The sequence below is a fragment of the Myotis lucifugus genome, unplaced genomic scaffold, assembly GCF_000147115.1.
Source record: "Myotis lucifugus unplaced genomic scaffold, Myoluc2.0 scaffold_53, whole genome shotgun sequence".
Lineage (NCBI taxonomy): Eukaryota > Metazoa > Chordata > Mammalia > Chiroptera > Vespertilionidae > Myotis > Myotis lucifugus.
The window spans coordinates 3,243,758-3,258,207 of record NW_005871101.1 but is presented as its reverse complement, the minus strand read 5'-3'; the positions used below and the strand labels follow the sequence as shown (position 1 = coordinate 3,258,207).

The 14,450-nt window shown below is 37.8% G+C and overlaps 1 protein-coding gene across 4 annotated transcripts in view; it reads right to left on the bottom strand.

The window, feature by feature from the left end:
- The window catches only part of MECOM (MDS1 and EVI1 complex locus), a 90,135-nt gene that overhangs the window by 39,441 nt on the left and 36,244 nt on the right, over positions 1 to 14,450 (bottom strand). For 2 of the 4 annotated variants that reach the window (XM_023753907.1, XM_006088878.3), the window contains exons 3-6: positions 11,872 to 11,974; positions 7,501 to 7,717; positions 1,956 to 2,103; positions 550 to 706 (exon numbers count right to left, since the gene is read on the bottom strand). In XM_023753907.1, the coding sequence (XP_023609675.1) occupies positions 550 to 706; positions 1,956 to 2,103; positions 7,501 to 7,717; positions 11,872 to 11,920 (571 nt within the window). In that variant the 5' untranslated portion in view covers positions 11,921 to 11,974. The remainder of the gene's footprint in view (positions 1 to 549; positions 707 to 1,955; positions 2,104 to 7,500; positions 7,718 to 11,871; positions 11,975 to 14,450) is intronic. The other 2 variants (XM_006088879.2, XM_006088877.3) reach the window with 1 other exon arrangement.

Sequence of the window (14,450 nt, the reverse complement as noted above, 5' to 3'; positions counted from 1 at the left end):
TCAAGTAACTGAGAACTACCGACCCTGGGATCAGCAGCCAGGAGCAGGTTGAAGAGCATTTTACTTCCTTCTCTCTCTCCCCACACAGACACTCACACACGTACACACCGAGCCCTAAGCCCACTCGCCAGGTGGGGCTCTTCCGGCTCTGTCTGATCCAGAACTGGTTTTTATCACTTCATCTTGGTTCCCCGTATCTGCTATTTGTGATTTACAAAGCCACAGACGTTTTCAGCGTGAGACCAATCTGGTCGTCTCTATTAAATCCTACAACCCAGGGAGGCTTCCCTCTCAATAGTTAACAACTTCTCTTTTCCCTACCTGTTATTGATTTCATCTCAAAGAAAACACCCCAGGGACCACAGGCAAAATACCATGGATCTGGTTTTAAAAGATTTGCTGGGATTAGAAAATAGCCCGACTGGAATGGACCATAAAGAGCTAATGTGGAGACCCCTCTAATGGCCATGTGTGGCCACTCTCTTGATCACAGTGCCTTTTGGACGAGAGACAGATGCAGGAAGAAGGGCTGGAGTGTTAAAAACTTACAGATAAAGGGCTTCACACTGCTGTGGATGTGCTTGTGTTGTTTGAGGCCCGATGAAGTGGCAAACGTTTTGCCACACTCAGGGCAAGCGTGGGCCCGGGCACCAACGTGCTGAGAGCGAATGTGCCGCTGAAGGTTGCTAGGGTCCGTGAAAACCTGCTAGGAAATGAGTACTGATTAATCGAGAAACTTAATTCAAGGACACAATAAAGAAGACCAGGAATGACTCAAGAAGGAATTTGGTTTATGTGTTTTTGTTTATTCCCCACCCCCTCCCCCACCCGAAGACCAAAAGCTCCTCTAGAGTCTAGGGAATGGACTGTAAGTCATTTAGCTCTATATCCTTAGCATGAAGTATCCATTGGTATCAGCTGAATGAAATAATTAATGACATTATTAGACCATATTCGGGCCTTTTTTATCCTAATCAGAGTGATTGGAGTTGAATAATAAAATGCTGGTCATGACATTACTAAAATAGTATGCTATTCCCATCCTTTACATAAAAGACACAATATGTACAAAATTGGGGAGCTTTTGACTAAAGTATCACAAATCTATCCAAGGAGTTCCCCTCACTTAAATTCTAACATTGTGTTACAGTAAATTACCATTAAGCAAAAATTATTCCTTTGGACACTTTACTAACAAAAAAATAAAGAAAAACTACCAACACATCTGGGAGCAAAACATCTCTAGAGATCATTTCAAATGTCACAATTTTCATGAGAAAAGATATTCAAATATTATGAAAAGTTTTTGCAAACTGAAATCAACTTTCATGACATTAGGATATCTTTCAGTTAACTGAGGAACATGAAAATTAAATAATTAATTAAATTAATTATTGTTCCTTTAATGGTCAAGGTGAAGTGCATTCATTTCACCCTTCCGTTGTTCTGCAACTGGGCACTCAGGAACTATGCCTTTAATTAGAATTAAGTTTAATTAGAATTTATGGTGGGGATCTGGGTGGAAAAATCTGCAAATGTGGAAGTCTCCCATTCTTTCTGAATAGGCATTCAGAAACTTTATGTGACTTCCTCACAAATTGCTATTAAAATAAATCAGTAATGTGCATTGGATAAAATTTTCATTCTCCGTAAGGCTATAAAACAACCCCATGCTGGCAAGCCAGTAGCGGAACCAGGAATTTACCGTGGATGTCTGACACCTAGTTCTGGAACTCACCATTAAGCCTCACTTCCTCCCTTACAAAAATAAAACGATACCCACTAAGTGTTTTTATACACTGCACTAATGCCTTTTAGCATACAGCACTCAGTCTACTTTTCTCAAGATATTTATAGTTTCCCCTCTCAAGGCTTGTTTTTATATATCGTAGCAAGTGATAGATTAAGAGAGAGCAGGATGACAGAGAGCCAAGTAGTCTACAAATTCACTGTACCTTGGCACAATTTTCACATTCATAGTGCTTTCCACTGTCATGTGACATCTGGTGGCGAATTAAATTGGACTTCCAGTTAAATGCCTTGGGACACTGATCACACTTGTATTCCCTCTCTTCAGTATGTGACAACATGTGTTTCTCCAGGCTGTTAAGAGAACAATTAACTTAATAAAGACACGGTGACAAAGAATACATTCATACCCAGAAGGTCATTTTATTACCAGTCCAACTGGCAATTACAGAATAAGAAAAGTTGTTGAGGTGAGGAGGAAGAAAGAAAGGAAACAGGCTTGCAACAGACAGAAGTACATTTTATGTTTCCGAGACTGTCTCCCACTAATGCAGAGAAGTGCCCCTGTTGTTAGGAAATAAATCTGCTACAGCTAGCAGGAACCAGTTGCCAATTTAGGGGCATGATAAACAAGTAGCTATTTGTCAAGCCTGGAGCCACTACACAATTCTGACAGTAACACATATTGCTAACACCCACTTAAATACAAAGACTCAAACAGAAAATGTTAAGAAAATGCTTCAGAACATGCAAGCAGGTATTCTATGTGATGTATATAATAACCTCTAGATTCAAAAAAGTACTTTTGTTTTTTACCCATGTCACCATATGGAAAGTGAGCTATAAGCCACCTATTCAATAAGCAACTTCCCAATGTAACCCTGGGATAAATGAATGGACAAGCAGATGGACTGATGGATGAATAGGTCTGTGTATAGATATAAAGGTATAAATATTGTATATAGAGAAAAATATATATATATGTATTAATGTTGGAGAAAAGAAAAGTGTGTAATATTTTAAGTGAATGAAATCTTAAAGACCTTCAAAAGAAAAACATCAGAAGTTTCTCACATAGTTTCTCTGTTTTAAAACTTAGAATACTTTTTTCTTCTCAATTGTTTTTCCCCTTCTCTAAAATTGTCTATAAAATCTGCATGAATACAATAAAAATAAATATTATAGATAATGGATTAGTGTGATATTCAGAAGGTGTTTGCAATATTTTTGCTAATTAAATACAAAAACATATAACACAGACTATCCCCGCGTAAAGTCACCAGAGCTCCATGGAGAAACAGCCTGTTTTCAAATTTGAATAGCAAAATATACAAGAAGGGCCTTGAACATGTTGTTATGGCAAAGAGCAACAAAGTTATAGATCATGTCAAAAGAATGAGGGTGCCAACTTGAAGCGATGCCCACTGAACATACATGAGGACATTTAAGCATCAATAAAAATAATGATCTCATCTTTTAACAATATCAATATTAAAAAACACACAAATAGAACCTCACTGGTCATTCTTGGAAGCTGCTGGGAAGCCAAATAAGTATTCTGAAAACTGATAAATAAAAGGAAAAAACTCATCTACAGGCCCTATATGAATTGTACCTCAGGATGAGCAAATAAAGAATGAGGGGGAGATTCACTGTATATAATTAATACAGATAATGAGTAAAGAAAGAACGATAGAACTAAAACATTCATTTTGCAGCCCCTAAAGAATGAATGAATCTAGGCAATTCATTATGTACCTCCCGATAGAAATAAATAATACCAGGAATAAGGTCTTCTTTCCAAAACTTTGAACCTGTCTGTGATCAAGGCTTGGGATGTAACTCAATTTACAGGAACTAGGGGGCTGGAGAAAGATGTTAAACAACTCCAAGGAGATACAATCAGCAGAGTTCAGACTGGAGGAAATGCTACAGGAAAACAGGCTCAGTTTCCTGTATAAATAAATTGTAACGAGAGAGAGAGAATAAATGAGAATGAGAGAACAGAAGAGAGAGAAACAGACAAACTTACTGACTTTAACTGGGGAACCTATAAATTGAAAGAGATAGAAGTAGCATGTCAGCCTGTGCAATAATGAGGCTTATTTCATCTTAATTCAAACAAACACTAACAATCATGAGATACTGGGGGAATCTGAACACTGATCGACTATTTTATAATATTAAGGAATTATTATTCTTTAAGTTTATGTTGAACTTATGTTTTAAGGAGTCCTTACTTCCTACAGATACATAATGAACTATTTATGAATAAAATTATATAATATCCAGAATTTATTTCAAACAATCCAAAATGAGTATAGCTGAGACAAGATTGGCCTTGTGTGATACTGAAACTGAGTATATGGGGTTTATTATATCATGCTCTTTAGTTTTGTATGTATTTTAAACTTTCATAAGAAAAAGTTGCTTTAAAAAACTCAGCAACAACAAAAATACTACCAAGCATACAAACACACTGTCTCTTCCATGTTTCATTTCTCTGTAAGATGACCACTGTCAATGTGAGTATCAGGTCAGACCTCTGTGCACCTAGAATACATTATCCAGGGGATATGTAGACTGAGTGTGCGAGGGTGTGTGAAATATGAAATGCCCTTTCTCATATCTTGATAAATTAGAAATACCTTTCTCCTATTTTTTTCTCTTCCTCAGCTTCCTCCCTACAATTTTTTTTCATATTGGCACACAAACTCATTTTTCCTGCCCCATGAGTCAGTTGAGCTGGAAGCGCTATTCTATTTGAGTACAAGTGGCGATATCTCTGTGAACAAAAGGTACCAGGAGAGTACAGGTGTGTGGAGTCACGAGAAAGGCCCTATCTTTATCTACACTATATAATCCTCTGTTTGTTACACAAGTTGAAATGTTCCTAAGTGAGTTAGGAGAGAGATATCCACAGCTACAGGTAACATTGAACTGAGTCAAGGGACATCTTCCAAAATCATTGTACAGATTGCTATTCTCACTGTTGTCCTTTACAACCCATGAAGGCATGCCGCTTTATGACAAACATTATATTCTAATATGTATGTCAAATCATTAGCTCTAAAATCCAGCAGTAAAAGATTGGCCTATAGAGTCTTACTCCTGGTTCCCTAACTCCTAGGGTAGGATATAGCTTTAAGAGGATACTAAATGGTACATGGCGGGGGGGGGTGGGGGGGGGCGGAGAGAAATAGCAAAGCAAGGGGAATTTTCCTTTCTTTGCTTCTTCTAATTTAGCATAAAATCCATATTGTTTCATGGAATTGTCAGCTTTCAAGTAACAAAATGATAGAAGGAATTAAAAGGCAAATCCTTCTCACCAAAGCACATGCACGTTGCTTTCATAAGCATAGAAGCAATCCAGTCAGTCATTACTGAGACTTCACTTTTTATAGAATTTTATCCTGATTCAGAAAGTTTGTGTCCCAAGTTATAGAAGTCTTTCTGGTTCTTTCCATCTTTTGTGTGTCAACCTTTGTTTTTTTTTTATCTTTTTGGGGGTGGGAAGAGAGTATTCTTTTCTCACCATTTTACAGAAAAGATACAGAACAGAATAACAGATCATGTCAAGAAAGGATTTTTCTTTTGTTTCAAGTATAAAGAAGAATACAGGATTCAATAAAGTGGAAATATTTAAAGAATGTAGGTTCCACACACGGCTAAATTATATAACCATTTGGATGCTCCACACCAGGTTCCACAATGACGTGCTGCATCCATCTGACTGAGCTACGGAAAAGTGAATTTTGAGGGCTCATCCAGTGCCAGATAATTAGGTGTCCTGATTGTTTTCCACTGACAGTGGGTTTTGGCATTAGGCAGAGTTAACTGAGGCTTAATCTTTCTTAACTGAGGCTTAGTCAGAGTTCGAAGCTTTCTCCCCTTAAGAAGTATGCACTTCTAGTAGGAAATAGGAATTACATTTTAGTGTTAGTCTGTCTATTTTTGTTTTATAACGCTGACCTTTATTTTTTTATAATGAAATTATAGGAAGTAGACGCAATCTCTGGCATCAGAAATATTGCTTTGCGGTAGAAATACGTGTTTTATCCACTGGAATTTATTATTTTTATTCTGTTTTCTAATTTGGACACAATTATACTTAAGAGACATGCTGCATCGTTTTTTGAATTACCAATCCATGTTTTAACAAACATACTGTATAACAGATCGTCTCTATGCAAATTTATGTCAAGCAGTAAAGATGAGTTTAAAGGGTACTGGGAAAGCCTTCTTATTCCCCCAAATGTTTTTTCTCTAATAACTAAATTAGGCCTAAGTTTTCAAAGCTAGAGATTCATTCTTTTGATTCAGTTTCCTCAAGGACAGACTGATGCTTGATGCCTTTTAATCATTTATTCATTAAAATGAATGACTGCTATATGAAATCGTTTCCTATAAGAGATCTCCCCAGAGAAGAAGGTGCGGGCAACCAAAGGAGGTGAAAAGGAGAGGGAAGAAGGGGAGACATTAAGGAAAGAATGGAAACAAAGTGATAAAGTGAAAGAGGAGGAGTGCCCAAGACAAACGGAGTGATTCACGCTCTTGAATAAGTCCAGTTAATATACTACCATGCTCATTTAAATACAATGGTGTATGTTCACTTGAAATTCTGATTATGGGTTCCAAGGATCATTTTCTCATTTAAAAGCAAGAGAATGAATACAATTATTAGCATTGTTCATGGACCAAGGCAAAAACAATTAGGTAGAAACAAACAAACAAAAAATCTATTAGCTGGTTTTATACATCTCTGATCTGAGAACCCATTTTGAAGCATAATTATCAGAAAGTTTTTTAGAGGGTGGGTTCCAGGGTTCTTGTTTTCTTTAATAGAAATGAAAAATATTCTTGAATGAAATTCAAAAGGCTATAAAAGTTTATATATGCCCTGACCGGTTTAGATCAGTGGATAGAGTATCGGCCTGCGGACTGAAGGGTCCCAGGTTCGATTCCGGTCAAGGGCATGTACCTTGGTTGCAGGCACATCCCCAGTGGGGGTTGTGCAGGAGGCAGCTGATAGATGTTTCTCTCTCATCAATGTTTCTAGCTCTCTATCCCTCTCCCTTCCTCTCTGTAAAAAAATCAATAAAATATATTTTAAAAAATAAGCTAACACTTTTTAAAAAAAGTTTATAATTAAAATAGGATTTTCATTTTGGTGAAAATAGAATTAAAGAATCATTTCATTTTAGACCATGTTCATTTGTTTCCTTTGGGAAATTCAACATTTTCTCCACTGAGCATGCTTTTCTTATTCTTTTATGTATGTGCAGTTTAAATAGCTGAAACTAAATCCATGGATTACATGGATCGATCAAAAGACCATCCTTAAATGAATAGCAGAAGAGATCTTTTTTATCATCTAAATGTTTCTAGAGGTAGCTTTCCTGAATAGCATATGATTGTTATAATTAGCATCATAGCTATTCCAAGCAGTCTGAGTCTTCCTCTAAGTTATATATTATGACAACATTAAGCTTTCAGTTGGCGATAACAGTGCTTAAATAAAAACAAACATTATCTATCTGGTATCCAAATAACTCATTCCAACTTCACTGTAAATATTTTACAGATGAGAATTTCCCAAAAAAGGCTATTTCCAAACATGTACTAACACACTTATCAGGTTCATTGCGGTTCCAAAGCTTCCCATCTGCATAAATTCTGAAAATTCAGCATAAGGACATTTTATCACAGAGTAAATAAATATGTTTCGTAGTGCAACATGCCATTTCTAACCTTTGCAAATCGGGAAAAACTTGGTCACATTCCTTACACTCCTGGATTGCGTGTATCTCTCGGAGATCATTTTCACTTTCAAGTTTTTGTTGAAAGTCCTCTTCCACCATTGAGAAGGCTGAGTGAGGGGTACTGCACGGGAACTTCTGGTGATCCGCTAGTTCAGCCTTGGACTCAAAGAGCTGGTCACAGTCCTCACAGCGATACTGCCGTTCTTCTGTGAATAAAATTCCAGTGTCACTAACATTGGGAGATCAGGACGTGCCACCAAAACCCAGCAGGTATTATCGGATTAGGAAAGACATCGTAAAAATTACTTGATTTTCATTTCTACCACTTCAATTTTAATGTAGAGTAGACATAGCAAGTAAGACAGGACAGAGCCCAGAACAATAAGTGATTACTGTGGCTATAAGTATAGACTTCCTATCAGATAAAACCCTTCCAGGATTTAATATTCACGGGATATTAAAAGTAGCAATGACCACTTACTGAGCATCATTTATTTCCTCAGTCTCATACGTGGATTACTGATATTCCTGAAAACCTGATTGTAAGGAATCATATGTCATATTTTAATTCCAATTTTTAGATGAGGGTATTGAAGCTCAGAGAAGTTCAGTAACCAGTCAGGGATTCTACACTAGATGGTTGTACCAGGATTGGAACCCATCACTGTTCCACACACTTCTCACTGTGCCATGCATCCTGAAGGATGCTTGAGACACACAGTCCCCATTTGAGCCATGTTTAATTAAGCCTGGTTAATATCAGCAAACTTGAAGTATTTCATCACATTCACCATGACTATAATGACACAGGATGTTTGTAGGATTCTTTTAGGCTCATTTAATGTTATCCCAGGGTCAGTGTCCATTGGCATGACTTTGTTAAATAGCAAACATAACATGAATTTGCACTTTAAATCAGCGAGATAAATAAAGTGTAGTAATGGGGACTGGCAACAACAGGTTAAAAAGTGTCAGGGAGTGAAGGTATTATTTCTATTCTTTCCACTTGAATAGCATTTGGTCCGCTCATGAGGCCATACAACTAGACCCAGATCACACAGACCCTACCCCAGAAGTCTTGGCAATAGCTCCCAATGCTGAAAGATACCCAGAGCAACAACAGGAGACACAGTCCCTGGTTTATAGACCTACCGTCAGGACCTGGAGCCAGTTGTTCATTGACTGAATGTTTTTGAGGGAACAATTCAGTCACCAACTGAATGCTAGGCATTTTGCTAGAGAATTAATATGCAAGAAACTCAAGGGGACACACATGGGGACAGAGTGTGATATATTTTATGACAGGTGCATACATGGGGCGAAGGGAGTTCAGAGGAACGGGACAAATCCATTTATCTGAGGGAGAGTTTCAGAAAATGTAATAAGCAAGAATCAGTCAGGTGAATTGGAATGAGGGTGGGCACTGCAGGCAGCAGAAACAACATGGACCAACGATGAAGGCAAGAAAGAGCATGGCGGGCTCCCAGAAGGCCAAGCTATAGTGAAGCATGACAGTTTTAGAGGGTGCGTGTTGGGGAGGAGTGGGAAATGGAGCTAGAGAGGGTAGCAGGTCAGCGGGGGCTTTTTAGGTCCCTGCTAGGAAGGGAAGAGAAAGCCACTGAAGCTGGAAAGCCCACAGAAATGGAAACGTGAGAAGCTAAGCCAGCGGTTCTCAACCTGTGGGTCACGACCCCTTTGGCAGTCGAACAACCCTTTCACAGGGGCCGCCTAAGACCATCCTGCATATCAGATATTTACATTACGATTCATAACAGTAGCAACATTACAGTTATGGAGTAGCAACGGAAATAATTTTATGGTTGGGTCACAACATGAGGAACTGTATTTAAAGGGCCAGAAGGTTGAGAACCACTGAAGCAGACAGGTCTGCTGTGATCTACATAGAGTACTAGTTTAGTTTAAACTAAACAGTAACAGGGGACTAGGAAGGTAAAGAAATTAGGATATAGATGATTAAGGAAGAAGGATGCATTCTAAAATAAATCACCTCAGCTCTAAAGACAGGTCTCTCAATGAGATTAACTAGCTAATGAAAACATTTCCTATTGTCTGTTACACTATCCACATATTTAAGATCTACATTTAGAAACTTAGCCAGCAGTCTGAACACAAACAGAACCTTCAAGCTACATAATAAGTGGGAAAGGCCTAGGTTTTAAAGACAGCAAGACTTTGTTTTGAATGCTGACTCTACCACTTTCTAGCCATGTGGTCTTTGCCACTGTAGCCTCAGTCTTCCTATCTGTATAATGGAAATAATTCCTTTCCTACAGGAATTATTTCCTACAGGTTTGAACTATGTGTAAAGATTAAATGAGATAATAAATGGAAAGCATAGAATAGCTAGCACATAATATGTGTACAATGCAAATGTTTTATTTTCTCTTTCCTAAGAAACATTAAATCCTAGAAGTATAAAATACAAATCACCATTTAAACATCACATATACTATATATGGTATATGATACTTTGAAAACAAAAGGCAACTGATGGGTTCAAAGGTATTGTAAAGGAAAGCAATGTATGAAAGGCAGCCCAGAAAGAACAGTCACTTCTCTTTAGGCCTTTTAGAATAGTAAACTAATCATTTAAGTTTCCAAACATAATTGTTTGAAAACCTTTTTTAGATCTAACATTCACCAGTGAAAGATGTCTTGTCCCAAACAAAGCCCAGATTACTTTTACCATCTAAGCACTTCCTGCTGTCCCAGAGCCCTTTCCCATCGCATTCAAACTCTACCAGGCTCATTGACAACACGTTTGTGTTTTTTAAAACCATTTGCTTGTCAGAGTTTCTAAGAAGAACACAATTTCCAAAAGGCTCCCCCAAATACAACTGGTATAATCTACAAAGAGGTGGAATGCAGCTCAGCCAAAGGGAAAATGTTCAAATAAAGAGGCAGCAAAGAGTGGGGGATCCTCCCAAGGAGCCACAGAAGCAGCGGCTGAGGTTCTCCCGGGATGCAATCGGGAGGGGTGGGAGGTGGCACAATCTCCATCCTCAGCAAAGCTGGATGGCTTACCCCTTCCCAGTGAACCTTCCAACCACAAAAGACTCTCTAAAGACACCACTGAGATTCGGTTGAACTAAATGACATTCTATTAGGAGAGAGAACTAGGAAAGAGAAAGTATCAAATTATCATCCCAATGATACAAATCAATACCAGAAGAATTTTTTCCTAATCTCCTCAAAACGTACAACATTAGTAATTGTAATTCATTTTGATACCCCTTCCTTTGATTTAGAATAGGTCTCTGGCAAATACAAATTCCTCTGGTTCTAAAATTTCCTCACTGTACTTCTCTCCCAAACCCCACACCACCCCTACCCTCTCCCCTGTGATCATGCTGGCTTAGCATTTTGCTCAAGTGGAAACACTTTTCCCCATAATAGAATATTAGATGGGAGAAACATCCCCTAGATTTACAAAGCTCAAAAGCAAGCTCCCCAGAATGACTTTTGTGCAATGAAAGGACTCTCACTGTTGTAGGAGGCATTGGCAAAAGATTTAACTATGTGATGTCCCGGTCTAAATATTCAAAATTCACCCGGCCTGCGTGGCTCAGTGGTTGAGCATCAACCTATGAACCAGGAGGTCACAGTTCCATTCCCAGTCAGGACACATGCCTGGATTGTGGGCTCGATCCCCAGTAGGGGATGTGCAGGAGACAACAGATCAATGATTCCCTATCATCATTGATGTTTCTCTCTCTCTCTTCCTCTCCCTTCCTCTCTAACATCAGTAAAAATATATTAAAAAAAAAAAGAAAAAGAAATAAGGAAATATTCAAAATTCCCTTTGACCTCCATTTCAGGAAACATTTCTGCTTACTTTAGCTTCACAGTAATATTACCCAGACAGCAAACCAAGAAACTAACCACTTCAAGAGAAGGAATATATATTATATATATTTATATATATATAATATATATATAAATATATATAATATATATTATATATATTATATATATTATATATATATATTTAATAATGATGTTCTTTTTTTAACATATTTCATTGATTTTTTTTTACAGAGAGGAAGGGAGAGGGATAGAGAGAGAGAAACATCGATCAGCTGCCTCCTGCACACCCCCTACTGGGGATGTGCCCGCAACCAAGGTACATGCCCTTGACTGGAATCGAACCTGGGACCCTTCAGTCTGCAAGCCGATGCTCTATCCACCGAGCCAAACCAGTTAGGGCAAGAAGGAATATGTTAACACTGACACTGAATAGCCAGGAAAACCAATGAACACCAAGTAGGATGGACCCTTTTGGACGCTCCGTCAGTCTCCCAGTGAGGTCAATGCAGATGGGGGCCTGGGCCACACTCACCGTGGATGTCCGGCGCCATAGTTTCATGGGGATAGTCTTCACTCTTCATGAACAGCAGGAGCTCCTCTCCCGGCGCGATGTCTGCGACTACTCTATAAAATATCTTCACGGGACCGACAAAGGGTGGGGTGGGAAGAAAAAATACTAAGAAAAGGCCAGATAGACACTAAGATGTCTGTACATGTTCTCATACCTTAACAAAAATATTCATTTCATGTTTTTGTAAAAAGACATGTGACCTCCCATGTTATAAACTGAAAATGAACCCTCCAGTGATAAATGGAAAGCTGTGACTTCCAAGCGAATTCACTAATCTTTTCCAAATCCGACTTCACAAATCAAATTTTCTTTATGCAAGGCTTGGTGTCACATATACCCTGCATAATGTTTAACACAGAACTTTTCCTTCTCTGAATTCCTCACTCTAGTGAACCACACACATACTCAGAGTTGAAAGCGCCTTGCATCAGCCAGCAATAGTCTAGCTAAGGGTGGCAAGGGGCACAATCACCTCCTTTGAGTATGTTCTCACTCAAAAGTAGCACCTTCTCAACAAGGGATGTTTAAGGTAATAGTTCGGAAAGACACGCATGACAGCGAGATCTGTAGAAAACATGGTCAAAGGAGAGCATTTTGTTTTTCAAAATGTAACCCCCCTCTCACCCATCAGGACCTGCCCTCCTGCCCTGGCTCCTGATCCCACTCTTTGAAAGCAGGCATTATGCCTTCAATTGGTTCATTTACTGGGGCTTATTCCCCCTTACTTTCTGGCAAAATGTTGAGGAGAGGAAGGATTTAATAAATCCGTTAATGACTAACTAAAATGCAGTGGGGCCAGTGTGAAAAGAACCCTGACCTATAATTTCTAGGGGATGCCCACCTTTCCCCTAACCAGCTCGGTGACCTTAGACAAGTCATTTGAACAATGTATTTGTCCTGACTTCAGGATTTTTTTCATTTACGAAAGCATTTAATTTGTGAAATATACAAACATAGAATCATTATGTTACACAGTTAAATCTAATATAATGTTATATGTTATATCTCAGTTAAAAAAGCAATTAATTGGGATAATATTTAAGGTGCTTATTCATTTTGCCATTAAAATGTTTATTCTAAGATTATTTATTAAACAACAATTCCGTAACTAGGTAGAGGCTATAGAAGAAAGAATGAAGTTATACACTTAACTGGTAAAAATGAGACCAATGACACACACACACACACACACACACACACACACACACACACACACCAAAAGCAATAGTGATAACAAAGAAATAAGGGTTCAAATCTGCTCAACCTCGATCCAATGGGGGAGAAAAATCACAACGCAAATTGGTACACTCTTCGAAGAAATGGGAAGGATTATATTTAGAAGACATCGCTCTAACTATGGTTTCTTGCAGGATCATTTGATACTTCAAACTGAGAAGAGTAAATTAACATCTTATAAGATCAACAGAAATGTGCGTCACTTTAGCTGTTATTTATTTGTTTATCTTTTGAGAAGCAGAGGACATTAGGCATCAGTACGTGCCTTTTTATTCCAGTAGGTGGCTCTAAAGGCCAATTGTTTATTTTTCTATAAAAAGACCAGAGCACAAAATTGTGCTAAATTCAAAAAAGAATAACTCCATGAGGAGTATTTTCTGCTTAGCTTCTTTCCTGTTGAAATAAAATCTTTTTTTCATTCACCAGTAATTTAACCATGTGAAGCTAATTTATATAGAAAATGATGGCAAACATAAAATGTTGTATAATATGTTCGAATATAACCTAAGATTCTTTATATATATCCATGGGCAGAATCCAGACTATATTAGGAGAATTACCTGTGCTCTTTCTAAAAAAAAAAAAAACAATAGGGAATTTACAATCTATAGCTTATTAAACTTAATTAACCTTCCTAATTTTCTTTCTTTGGAGAAAGAAAATGAGAAGAACAGTTCTGCTCAGAAAGTTACCAGATTAAAAAACAAAACAAAACAAAAAAAACATTAGTGTGCATTTGCTTTTTCTCCAAAACCTCCCAGTTAAATGCTTATGAGTACCCTGTTCAACCTGGAGTTCTATTTCCCCTTAGAAAACAATGGACTTCTCTCAACAGTTTGAATCACCTCTTTTTTGGCATCTCTCAAAGGTTTAACTTATTAGCTTCCTTTCCAACAACATGTTGACATTTGAATTGTGACATATTAGAACTTTTCAGTGGCTTCTCGGAAATAGTGAGGTTAAAGAGACAATACCCTGCAAGACCGTAAAACAGGGCAGTTGTCTCTGTTGGGGAATGCTGCTTCGACACACATGCCAGGTCATTTTAAGAAACTATTATGATATCATTATTTCTTTGTAGTCCACTATTAATCATGTCTCTTTTAATTCCATTTTAGACTTACTGGTTCCAATGTGAACAGTCCAAGAAACAAAAAAAATGATGGATACATTATAACTATATATTATAAAGACAATTCTCTTTGTGGGGACATAGATCACTATTGTAATTTCCCTTTAAGTGTCCAGATTGTCACGTGAAGAATATTGAGTACATAAAAAAAAATAAAAGACACGGAAGAGTG